Here is a 13,370-nt window from a genome sequence, read left to right on the forward strand (position 1 = left end):
CAACACTTCAGTAGTTATAGAGTTAACCCTGTTGTTATTGTTAGTCAACAGGAAGTCACGTGTGTTTACTGTAACCTATCTGTTAGCTAGAGAGAAGCCCTCGAAAGTCCGTAGGAGGTCTTAGTTAAATGACCAGTAACTGAGGCCGTTTTCGCACTAGCGTTTGCTCCGTCGTAGCGCCCCATTTACCTCCGGATCTTCTCTTGGATTTCGCACATCTTGCTCCGGCGCTGCGGTTTGCTCCGGCGCTACAGGGATTTTACGCCGGAGTATGTTTTTCAGCATGTTGCCGGAGTTTCCGAAAACCTCCGGATCCACTCCGGATCCACTCAGCGGAGTTTGCTGTGGGAAATCCATCCACGCCGGAGCGACTGCTTTGTGGGCGGCACCCTCTCCCTTTCCGTCCTCCCACCCCATCCACCCCCTTGGCCAATCATCAGCCTTTCGCGGCGCTTCCCCGAAGTGCCGGCGCGGCCATTTTTTTTTTTTAAACTTCACAGTTTTGCGTAATAGCGATATTTCGAAATTAACAAAGGGGAAAAAAAAAACCCTCCTGGAATAGTTGCGTTATTTCGCTGTTGCGTTATCCCCCGCCTCTTCTCCCTTTAGGGGCCCCGGTGGGGGGACCGCGGCAGCCCCCCCAGCAGGCCTTTTCCAGCCAGTTCGTTTCGGGTCTAGTTTGGGGAGGGCGAGCGGGAAGGAGGCGGTTTCAGCGGGCCGGCGGAGGGGCCCCGGCAGCTTCGAGTCTCCCCAGCTCAAACCCCCCCACTTCACTTCCATTTGCGCCCCGCTTGACCCCGCCGGCTTCCCGCTGCCGCCGCCGCCTTGGCAAAGGGAGCCCAGCCGCCCAGAGACATTTGGCGGCGGCGGCGCTTCTCCATTGTTGGGGGGGGGGAATCTAGTGCCGGTGCGGGCCAAAGCGTTCATGTGTGTGTGTTAAAAACGGAATGCCTCCCTCAGCTGTGCCACCAGGATTTCTGGACCTGCACAAAATCGCCATGTATAAAATGGGAAGTTGAAGTCCTGCATTCTTCTCCCTGGCTACATTCCGCTCGGTTAGAAAATAGACGGAGCTCGCTCTTCACACCCGCCACAGAAGGGGAAGGAGAGAATGGGGCGGGGGGGGGAGCTCTGGCAGCAGGAATCAGTCAGGTCCCCCGTTGCAAGCGCCAGCCGGAGAGGGGAAAGAGAGCGGAGGAAATCCCAGCTTCGCCACCCGGGAGGGAGCGAAGGGAAGAAGCTGCCACACACACACACACACACGCACACAAACCCCTCGATTTCTCTCTCTTCGTTATTGCGATATTTCGCAAATTCAGAATTTGGGGGGGGAATATAGTGCTAGGAATGCTTCTGTTAATACATAAAGGACTGTGGAGGACTCTACAGCTGCAGCCAATCCATGAGCAGCAGCAGCACACGTGATGCGGTTTGTCCACGAAATGAAGGGGAGGGAACAGCTCGATGTTACGTTAGTACGTTAGTACGTCATTACGCAACCAGACTTGCGCTTAAAAAAAAAATGATTGACAGGGCATCGAACTCAAGCCGATGCCAGTGGGAAAACGATTTGAGCCGGGGCTTCAGGGAAGGCGACTCCGCAAAGAGTCACTAGTGGGAAAACGAGAAAAATGATCTGGAGATAATTGCGCCGGGGAATAAGGGGAGCAAACGCTAAGTGGGAAAACGGCCTGAGTGTTGTGACTGGAAATCAATGTATTGGCTATTCTGCATTTTATGACATCTCTTTCTCCCTTTGTCTAAGTTTGAAGAAGAGAGGCCATTCCTAGCTTTGTTCTCAAGCTATAAACACGTAGAAGTTAGTTTCTGTTGTTTTATTCTCATTTCACCCTTCCCTGTAGTTTTAAGTAAAAGAATATGAGTTCAGATCTAGCTGCAAACCCACTCTCTCTCAGCTTTCCTATCTGTAATATGGGGAAGATGATAACATTAGTCTATCTTACAGGGCTATTCTAAGTGTTAAGAAGATATAAGTGCAGAGCTCTGTGTACGCCATTTACAGCTCTGGTTATTTTAATGACTCAATTTCTTTATGAACTATAATAAGAACAGATAGTACACGGGGCCCAAGTCATCTTCCCTAATAGATCCTTCTTCCCATCTCTTCCCTCTCGTTCATTAAACAACTGCAGAGCCCTGACTCCCAGTCTCTGCAACTAAGCTGAGCTCCCTTCACCAAAATTTGTAGTCTAGTTTAGGAGCCCTGTGGCACAGAGCGGTAGGCTACAGTACTTCAGTCCAAGCTCTGCTCATGACCTGAGTTGACTCAGCCTTGACTCGAGGCTGAGTTGACTCGAGGTCAGTAAAATGAGTACCCAGCTTGCTGTGGGGAAAGTGTAGATGACTGGGGAAGGCAATGGCAAACCACCCCGTAAAAAGTCTGCCATGAAAACATTGTGAAAACAACGTCACCCCAGAGTCGAAAATAACTGGTGCTTGCACAGGGGACTGACTACCTTTTCCTTTTTATAGTCTAGTATGGTATGCATTTCGCCCCTCCCGACACCCTCATCTGCTTACTAGTTTCCATAGTCGCACTCAGCAGCAGCTGATTGGTTCATGGCCCGGATCCAGCTATTCATGTCCAACTGAGTTTCAGCACTAAAATAATACGTTCTCATGCCAGGATGCTCTGCCTGCAAGAGAAGGTGAAGAAATGAGTACCTGCCATGCCCTCAACATCCCCAAGAGGTCAGTAGAGATACAATAATGCTGGTCTCCAGTGCCAGAAGAACAGAAAAATTAGACCTGTTAACTCATCACAGTGAAAGCAGGTACAATCCATGTGCATTTGATTTCATATGTGCACTGCATAATTCTCATGCTACATTCAAAACAAGTACAGCTAAACATATGATCAAACCTCCATATTTATGCAGATACAAGTCCCTGGTTTCATTCATAGAGTGAAGACATATTGTGTCTTTGTTAGAAAAAGATGCATACAGGTATATGCAAGATGTACATGTGTTCAGTGCAACATGTTAACAGGGCTTCTACGGTGGCCTTGGTGGCTCAACAGAGATGGAAAAGAAGAAGAAGATATTGGATTTATATCCCGCCCTTCACTCTGAATCTCAGAGTCTCAGAGTGGCCACAATCTCCTTTACCTTCCTCCCCTCACAACACACACCCTGTGAGGTAGGTGGGGCTGAGAGAGCTCTTATAGCAGTTGCCCTTTCAAGGACAACTTCTGCAAGAGCTATGGCTGACTCAAGGCCATTCCAGCAGCTGCAAGTGGAGGAGGGGGGACTAAAATTATATAGATTCAACAACTCCAGGAGATTTGTGAGGAAGCCTGTGGAGGGCAGCATTTGGGAAGGAGAGGGACCTCAGTGGGGTATGAATCCATAAAGTCCACCTCCAAAACTGCTATTTTCTCCAGGGGAACTGGTCACTGTAGCCTGGAGATCAGTTGTAATTCCAGCAGACCTCACAGTTCCATCTGGAGCTAGGCAATGCTAGACATACACAGCTAAAATTTCTCACAGAACTGGATTTATGCATAAACTAAGTAAACTACAGTTTAGGACCTCATATTATATGGGGCCTCCAAATAAAAAAAATACTGTGTGTGTTACACAGACACATAAGTAGTACAATGGGGCATCTTAAACTTGACATACTTTAGGGTCTCAGCATGTCTTTATCCAGCAGCATCCAATATTCTGATTTAATACTTCAATGTCATTTGCATTCCTCCTGTCTCTAATCCAGACCTTGGCTAAACACAATGCTGCTAAGTTTCAGCACAGCCGCTGCTTTCTCAGCCTCCAGTCCATAGATGGAGAACTAAGCACAAAGTGGAGAAAACAGAAGCAACGTCTTACCTTGAACACGAAGCGCCGGTTCTTCTTTTCCTTGGAGAACGCTGTCCGAATTTCATAGCTGGGGAGAGGGATGCTGCCCAAGACCATCTCTTCTCGGCTGTCTGGAAGACACATATCACACTTAAAGCATACAGGAATTAACTTAGTGCTCTACCAGGGCTTCTCCTGGCAGCCTCCGTGGAAAACAAAGGGATGGGATAGGAAGGGGGGTCTTGATCCTGAATCGGAGGCCAGAATCCAACTATTTAGGGCTCTCTGTGCTCAATTTTCAGACTATTACAGCCCTCTTTGACCTAGGAAGATCAGCTCAGGCATCAGGAGGCCTGGGATTACCAACTGGAGAGAAATGTCCTGTCCCTTTAATAGAGGCTTAATAGGATGTTATTGACCATGTAAAAGAAGGGAAGGTGACCTGATATAGTCCAATCTCAATCTTGTCAGCAGGGCTGTTTTTGTTTTGTTTTTTGTAGCAGGAACTCCTTTGCTTATTAGGCCACACCCCCTGCTGTAGCTAATCCTCCAAGAGTTTACAGCAGGCCTGTACACTCTGGGAGGATTAGCTACATCAGGGGTGTGTGGCCAAATATGCAAATGAGTTGCTGCTACAAAAAAAGCCCGGCTTGTCAGATTTCAGAAGCTAAGCAAAGTCAGTACTTGGATTGGCATGGGGGGTCCTTCAAGGAAGACTCTGCAGAGGCAGGCCATGGCCATCCACCTCTGCTTCTCTCTTGCCTTGATATTCCCTTGCTGGAGTTGCCATAAATCAGCTGCAACTTGATGGCACTTTCAGACCCCCACATTTACCAGGAGATGGTATTCACCTCCTCCTGCTGCTTGAAGTGGTTCAGCTGCCCATTTCCACACATTCTCTATCAAAGGGACAGCTTTTCTCCTGGTCAGGTGGCAATTCTAACATTGGCTAGGTTTGGTATAAATACTAGTGGGCCTGGCCTTTTTCCCTGGGCTGGCCAGTGTCAACCACTGACCCTAGGCTGAAGAACAATCACTCCAGTTCTGCTTTCAGGTATTGCTGCCCTTAGGCTCTTCCTGCTTCCAAATCCTGGAACAAAACTCTCAAAGAGTGAACTGAAGCACACCTGAGTTCAGACACCTTCTCTTTATTCTGTATCCCAATGTGTGCCTAAAGAGAATGAGCCCCTTAGGGCATCTTTTCTCAGGCTCTTCTTCTACACTTCAGGAAAAGTTACCCAGAAAAGCAAGGGCCAAAACTGTCCACTGAACAAAGAAGGCTGACCCAGGCTTCAGTGTTAAACTGCTACTCAGAAACCCTCCCTCTAGGAAAAAGCTAGAGGCCTGTGGCACTTTGAAAGCTAGCAAGATTTTATACCTTCCCAACAATGCATTTTTCTGTGAGAAGCCTAAAAAAAGAATCACAAGGGGGGAGAGGGATCCTAAATTACCTCGGTAATAGAAGAGGCAGTAATTTGAAAGGACAAACCAACGTCGTTTCCAGAGTTTAAGTCCAGAACTGTCCTGCGGAAATAAAAAAAAACAAAATTAAAAAGTAAGGCAAAAGAGGCCGTTACTTGGGCGAAGAGACCTAGGAGACCTGGTTTTCAGCACCTAATCTGCTCCTAGATTTCCACAAAAGTCCTCCCTGCCAGTTTTAATTTTTGTATATATCATGGATAGCCCATGCTAGCCTGATCCCATCAGATCTGGATCTCATTAGGTCTCTGAATCTCACCAGATCTTGGAAGTGAAGCAGGATTGTCCCTGGCTACTTATCTGAATGGGAGACCTCTAACAAATACCAGGATCATGACATGGAGGCAGCCAATGGCAAACCACCACTGAATGACTCTTGCCTTGAAAACCTTATGGGGTCACTATGAATTAGCTGTAACTTGACATCAAAACAACAACAATCCAGCCATTCACAGACTTCACAAGGCAACAGTTCCTTCTGCTGCAGCCCAGTGAATCCCCTATATTTTGTTCCAGGTCAGTACGCCCTCAGAAACAGTACAGGAGGCAAAGTGGAGATCTGCTGTGGGGGGAGAGTTGTCAGAACTGTGCTGCTGGATTATGGTTTCTGTGAGTAACTCAAGGGTGTGGGGACAAAACCGCTATCACTCAGATAGTGTAATATCATTTATAATGCAAACACAGAAGGGCTGTCACTGTGTTGGGGCAGCATTTCCACTGAAAATCTATTATTTTTACTACAGTATTTCAGTGGAATCCTAGGGTGTCTCAGGGGTGCAATGGCATCATTTCCTGCTTCATGCCAGAAATGACATCATGGCATCACAGCAACAGTGATTTTTGCTGCATTTTTCCCCACCACTTCCCCAAGCAGTGCCAAAAGTCAAGGGTGGCCTGGCAGGAGGTGCTGGCAGCCTTAAACTGGATTAAGGTTGCCAACTCCAGACTGGGAAAGTCCTGGAGATTTGGGGATAAAGCCTAGGGAGGGACGGAGCCTAGGGAGTGTGGTGTAATACCATAAGAGTCCACCATTCAAAACTGCCATTTTCTCCAGGAGTACTGATCCCTGTAGTCTGGGGATCATTTGTAATTCCAGTTGATCTCCAGGTCCCATCTGGAGGTTGGCAACTCTAGGCTGAATACATGCCATTTTCTGGCACTGAGGGCTGAGAACAATTAACATCATTTACAATGCAAACCCAATTAAACCCAATGCAAAGCCAGTTAACATTGTTGTGCTTTATAAAACATATGTTAAAAGCAACACATCCAGGCAAAACAACCATTTATCTATGCACAGCATCAGCTGGCACAATCTTGAGTGCCATAGAGGTCTGGTGCCAAACTGCCTAAAACTAAAAGCCGCCTGTCTCAGTGGTCTCTCACTGCTGCAAAAATGCCATAAAGCAACTGCTGAAGCGCCCAAAAATACATCGAATTCCTACATGAAGGAATTCTTCACCCACCATTTGCACTTTATCCTATAAGCTAAGGTGCACTGTTCATTTCTCACCATCACTTACCTTTTTATAAAGCCATCCCCGCATGATGACTGGCTGGTTAGGGTCTCTTTTGATGGAATTGGACCTCTTTCCAAAAGTGTGTACCTTCCGGACGGGCCGGGTTGCATGTGGCTGTGAGAGGCAAAAGAACAAAAAATGCTGAAAATTTCTAAAAAATATTGGGAAGTTGTGAATTAATGGGGGCGTGATCCTTTCTTCCTTGCCCCTCCACCTGTTATGATGGTAAGTTTAGATCACAGCTGCACAATATAATCATTACCTGAAGTTACCTTTCTCTGAAGGACCACTATCCATATATAATCTTACCCACTATTAGATCAGTTCAGCTCAGCTCCAAGATTCATCTGTTGGGGCGGGGCAGGGCAGAGCCTTTTTTGTGGTGTCACCTCAGTTTTGGAATACCTAAACACATTGGACTAGTACAGTACCTGCTCAGCTTTTGAGGCCACAGGCTAGACCTATGTAAACACTAACCTAGCTGCTCCCTCTTTGCTGCCTTTTTAGCTCTTTATGATTTCTTACGGATCTTAATAGGTTCTGTTTTAAAGTGTAGATCAAGATGGATAGATCAAAATGGGATTCTCGTAAAAATGCTTGTAGGCTAGTGCTTTTTGTGGAGTTATTCACACAGCTACTATAGAATTCAAGTTTTTTGGGCCCAGATTTTCTGTCTAAAGGACAGAATTTACAGATGTCTATGTAGTATGCAACTTGTTGTACACTTGGGAGGAAATCTTTCCTGGTTAACAACCTCTGATAAAAATTATCTCAGAAGTGCTTTAAAACTGAGCAGAGTGTGAACATTTCTTGGCACAAAACAGGCTGTACAGGTCAAGAGTTTGGGACATCTGTCCCCAACTGCCATCTTCAGGGCATACATTTGTTCCAATGCCTTACCTTGGTTCCCATGGAGACCGAAGTGATGGTAGCTGTGCTGCTGGCTTGGCTTAGGCCGCTTCTTGGCCGGTCCCCTTCTGACATGGTCCCCACCTAATCCAATGCAAATCTGAAAAAACAGCAAAGAATGCTGGGTATTAAAGCGATGCTTCAGGGGAGGTGACAGCACCCGAACTCCTAGTTGGTGCCTGAGAGAAAGGTGGAGCACTAGCCTAGAACCTTTCCACTAAGTTCAACTCAACTTGTCACATGGTAGCTACTCTCAATTTTTGTTTTAGTATTATTTTTGTCTTTATTTTACCTATGTAGCAACTAAGAAGAGCCCTGATGGATCAGATAGGGTTCCCAAGTCCAACCCACAAAATATCTGGGGACTTTGGGGGTGGAGCCAGGAGACACTGGGGTAGGGCTAGGGGGGAGGGGGGGAAACGGCGAGCCGCCCCGTCTCGGAGCGTGCAACGCCGCTGCACAGCTGACGCCTCTTCTCTGCTCACTGCTCAGGCTGAGCCCATCTCGGAGGAGCAGCCACGGCGAGCAGAGAAGAGGCCGCCATGCCGCTGCCGCCTCGCCCGCTCGGCCTCTGGGTTGGAAGCGGAGGGGGGGTGGAGGCAAGCCGGGGGCGTGGCGAGCCGCAAGTCCGGGTCATAGAAGGGCCCGGATTCACGGCTCGCCATGCTCCTGGCCTGCCTCGCCCTCCCCTCAGCTGCTGCTGCCTCTTGGCTGCTCCTCTGAGATGGGCTCAGCCTGGGCTCATCTCGGAGAAGCAGCTGCGGTGGGAGGGGAGGGGGCAGCAGCGGCGCGGCGGCCTCGCCGGCTCCGGGATGCGGTGGCTGGCCATGCTCCCCGGCGCCATTTCTACCCCCTCCCCCCGCTTCCATTTTTGGGGGGAGCGGGGGAAGAGGGTGGAAATTCTGGGGGCCCCCGCCAGGGCGGGAGGGTTGGGAAGCCTAGGATCAGACCAGAGGTCCATCTTGTCCAGCATGCTGTCACCCACAGAGGCCAACTGGTTCCTCTGAATGGCCACCAACAGGGCATAGAGGGCAAGGCCTTCCCCTGACGCTGCCTCCTGACTCTGGGATTCAGAGTTCAACTACTTCTAAACCTATCTATTCATTCTTCGCCCTGTCACTGTCTTTCCAGCTTCCTTTTTTTCTCTCAAGAAAAGATGATCCAGAAAGTGTGGAAATATCTTGGGTCAGGTCTTTAGAGTTCCAACTCCAGCCTGGGAAATTCCTAGCAGTTTGGAGGTGGAGCCTAGAGAGGGTGGAGCTTGGGGAGGGGAAGCTCCATAAAATACCACAAAGTCTACCCTCCAAAGCTGCCATTTTCTCTGTAGTCTCTGGAGATGAACTGGAATTCTGGGATATTTCCAGACCCTACCTGAGGGTTGGCAGCCCTAACTCTTGACCAGGTTGTGGATTGTAACCCACCAGTTGAAGAGCAGTGATGTAGAGCACTGTTTAATGAAATCCAATCAGGCCTCATTTTGGGCAGGAGCTCACAGGAGTGGAGCCCTGGAACCTCTAAATGTTATTGTGCTCTTTCTTTCTTACTTTTCCTCCCCCCCCCAAAAAAAAAAATACTTGCTTCTGGGCTCCATTGTTCAAACCCCTTGCAAGAATTTTGCTGAACTCTAAGATTTGACAAACTTTCTAATATTTTTCCTCACAGAAAAAATGGGAAAATAACCAAAACATATATAGCAGACAGAAGGAAATCTTCATCATGCTACTGTGGCCACATAGAAGAAAGTCATTTTAAAAGTATGATGGGAGGTAAAGTTTTTTCATGATAATTATAATTCAAGAAGCATTTTAAGGTAGATGCTGAGCTGATATAATTTAGTACACCTTCCAGTGATGCCAGGGGTGTTTGGCATATGTAAATGAGTTGTGTTAATGAGTTCCAGCACCTCTTTTTCTACAAAATGACCCCTGAATCCAATCATTCTCTTCCAGTAGGAGTCTCTCTATTGGAGGAAAATCTCTCTCCATCAGAGAAAGATACCTCATTTAGCAGAAGGGAGTCTCTAAATAGGGCAAATTCCCATGCTGGAGATAATTAGGGAAGGGACCGAAAATAAAGCAACCATACTGTCATGCCCCTAAACAGATTTATGGTGTAGCCACATTTGGAATGCTGCTGCATGCAGTTCTGGTTGCATATCTCAAAAAGGATACTCCAGAGCTTTAAAAAGTACAGAAGGAGTAAGAAGTTGGAATTTCTTTACTTCAAGGAAAGGCTAAAGAGTCTTAGGGGGGGTCAGTTTAGAAGGGGGGGAATTGAAGTAGGAATAGGGTTGCCAGGTCTGATTCTAGAAATATCTGGGGACTTTGGGGGTGGAGCCAGGAGACTTTGAAGCCAGGAGCAAGGGTGTGACAAGCACGACTGAACTCCAAAGAGAATCCTGGCCATCACATTTAAGGAACGATGCTCCTTTTAAATGTCTTCCCTCCATTTGGAATAATGAAGGATAGGGCACCTTATTTTGGGACTCTCAGAATTGGGCCCCCTGATCCAATATTTTTTAAACTTGGGGGGTGTTTTGAGGAGAGACACCGGATGCTATGTAGAAAATTTGGTGCTTCTACCTCAAAAAACAGCCCCCCCCGAGCCCCTGATACCCATGGATCAATTATCCATTATACCCTATGGGAATCAGCCTCCATAGGGTATAATGGAGTGCCCAACAGACATTCCCCCCGCACACACTTTCTGATGACCCTGAAGTGGGGGGAGGGCCTCCAAGCTGGGGGATCCCCTGCCCCACCTGGGGATTGGCAACCCTAAATTCCACACAGAACACAATACAGAATAAAACAGGATTCCAAAAGTATTTAAAGATTAACATAATCTCAGTATAAGATTTCTAGGGTGAAAGTTCATTTTCATCAGATGTACTGTAGTGTGCATCCATCGAACCAATTTATATACACAACAAAAGGTGGGTGGACAAAGAGAGTCTGATTCCAAACAAGAATTAATCCAAAGAGGAATCAGTTCATTCAGCAGCACTGGTATGAGACGCACCCAACGGTTGTTCGGCAAACAATAAACCCTGGTGCGGGGTCAAATGACTGTGTGAACCAACATGTGTAAAGGGTGAGATGTACAAGACATTAGCACCTATAGTGACTTAGGAATCCTATTAAACAGAGGAAAATATATTAAAATAAATAAATAAATAAATGTCCTTGGATACCTCAGGGTAGTCTGTTCTCATCAGATCTGGGAAGCTAAGTTGGGTTGGTAGTCCTGCTTAGTATTTGGATGGGAGACCACCAAGGAATTCCAGGGTTTCTATGCAGAAGAAGGCAATGGCAAGCCTGAATGTCTCTTGCTTTGTAAACCCTGCAGGGTCACCATAAACTGGCTGCAACTTGATGGCACTTTCCACACACACAATTTCATACTGGATTCTCCTTTTGAAGTTCATTTGTAAGAGAACTGTAACTTTTAGATCAGATTAAAAATTTTCCTACTAGTTCTAAATATTGTGCTTTTTAAAAAAATGTCAATGTCTACTCATTTTGTGTACTACCGCCTTTACCATATTTCTCCTTGAGTAGTTAACTCAGCCTTCCATCCTTCCAAGGTCGGTAAAATGAGTACCCCGCTTGTTGGGGGGAAAGTGTAGATGACTGGGGAAGGCAATGGCAAACCACCCCATAAAATGTCTGCCATGAAAACGTGAAAAAATGTCACCCCAGAGTTGGAAACAACTGGTGCTTGTACAGGGGACTACCTTTACCTTTAGCTGCTTCTTCCCTTTCCCTCTATCAAATTTTGGCAAGCTGCCCCCCCCCCCCCGCCTGCCAACACTCTCAATAAAATATAGAAGAAAGAAGCTCTGTGCATAATAAGCAAATCATCAGATAGTTCATTGCTTTCCCTAAGAATTTTAATTTTTAAAGCAAAGAATCCAAGTTTTTCAAAGATGGAAAGAGTCATATAGAATACAATCAGCCCCAGTTAAAGGGTTTTGGGATATTCCAGTTTATATAATTTGTTGATTTTGCATATATATATTATTGTTTCCTATTAATTTGTGTATTTATATAGGATTTCAGCTTCGTTAAAATCACCAGGTGGCTCCACCATCCCAAGAATGAGGCAAAGGCCCTTAGTTTGACTGCTGGGGGGATTGTGGGACTTGGGTGGACAAAAGCCACATGGCACAGGAGCTGAAATGGTTGAAAAAGTCAGGTGAGATCATGTAGAAAGCTAGCAGGGTCCGAACAACTGCCAAACCAGTTCCCCTGTTTAGTCCCCAGCAGTGACTTCCCTCTAGTTATTTGTGGACACAAACACAAAAAAACACCTGGCAAAAGCTTCATTTTTAGTGTCAAAGTCTTGTTTGGATAGGAAGTTACACCCCCTCACTTGGCAGCAGGACACTACAATGCATTATCCCTTTGTTCTTAAGCACCAGAACTCATTTCTTAATATCCCAGGTTTTTTCAACTCCCACAGGCTAATTCTAATGAATACTGTTAAGAGTCCAGTAGCACCTTTAAGAGCAACAAAGTTTTATTCAAGGTATAAGCTTTCTGGCTCATTCTCTCTTAAACAAACGCACAGAATTCAGTGCTCTCTGAGGATTGCCACAGACATTAGCATTCATCTACACTTCCCTTAAAATAATTATCATATTGAGCGTTGAAGCTGGATTCCTGAAAGTTAATTTTTTTTGGGGGGGGGGGGGGGGAGTGGGTTTAAATCACAAAAGAAAATTTTAGTCCATATGGTTGTGCATACATCACTCCAACGGTCTCTCATCTCTTCTCCAGTTTTTTTAAGCTGTTTTTTAAGGGAAGCAATGAGAGGCTCTCTTCATTGGGAGGAAAGTCCTGATAACTTATATTTCCAGAGGAGTAGCCATGTGAGACAGTTAGGATAAAATCAGAAAAGAAGTACTTTTCTCCCTTTCTCACAATACAAGAACTCGTGGGCATTCGATGAAATTGCTGAGCAGACAGGTTAAAACGGATAAAAGGAAGTACTTTTTCACCCAAAGGGTGATTAACATGTGGAATTCACTGCCACAGGAGGTGGTGGCATCCACAAGCATAGCCACCTTCAAGAAGGGGTTAGATAAAAATATGGAGCAGAGGTCCATCAGTGGCTATTAGCCACAGTGTGTGTGTGTGTGTGTATATATATATATATATATTTGGCCGCTGTGTGACACAGAATGTTGGACTGGATGGGCCATTGGCCTGATCTAACATGGCTTCTCTTATGTTCTTATGTTAATAGAGGTTTCAGACTATAAAGGTTTAAACAGATTAGTCTATAATATACTACAACCTCTATTAATTTGAAAAGTAATACTGTAATTTTTTTTTTTACTTGCAAACAAGGAAAGCTGCCTTATTCCAGTTTACACGGTTGTGCCGCCAGGGCTAGTACCAAAGTCACCATCTCTCCAAGATCTCAGGCCTAAACCAGAGGAGGCACTGGTCATTTGTGACAAAACCCTGGGGATTTTACCTCTAGACAGGGCTTGTGGGAGGCACAAATGCACAGGAGCGGAGTTCCGCCTGGGCTGGCCAGGGCTTCAGCTGGCATGCTGGGAAAGCCAACTTTAAATGCCTCACCAATGGCTTCAGCCTTCCCCAGGATGCCCACCGTGGCAGGTGCATTGAGG

General features: G+C 46.3%; 1 protein-coding gene across 1 annotated transcript in view; it reads right to left on the bottom strand.

The window, feature by feature from the left end:
- PLEKHA4 (pleckstrin homology domain containing A4) overlaps positions 1 to 13,370 on the bottom strand; it is a 78,375-nt gene that overhangs the window by 18,813 nt on the left and 46,192 nt on the right. Inside the window, exons 2-6 of the mRNA XM_060255492.1 lie at positions 7,721 to 7,829; positions 6,824 to 6,934; positions 5,273 to 5,345; positions 3,852 to 3,952; positions 2,542 to 2,657 (exon numbers count right to left, since the gene is read on the bottom strand). Of these exons, the coding sequence (XP_060111475.1) occupies positions 2,542 to 2,657; positions 3,852 to 3,952; positions 5,273 to 5,345; positions 6,824 to 6,934; positions 7,721 to 7,804 (485 nt within the window). The 5' untranslated portion in view covers positions 7,805 to 7,829. The remainder of the gene's footprint in view (positions 1 to 2,541; positions 2,658 to 3,851; positions 3,953 to 5,272; positions 5,346 to 6,823; positions 6,935 to 7,720; positions 7,830 to 13,370) is intronic.

This window comes from Heteronotia binoei, chromosome 15 (assembly GCF_032191835.1).
Source record: "Heteronotia binoei isolate CCM8104 ecotype False Entrance Well chromosome 15, APGP_CSIRO_Hbin_v1, whole genome shotgun sequence".
Lineage (NCBI taxonomy): Eukaryota > Metazoa > Chordata > Lepidosauria > Squamata > Gekkonidae > Heteronotia > Heteronotia binoei.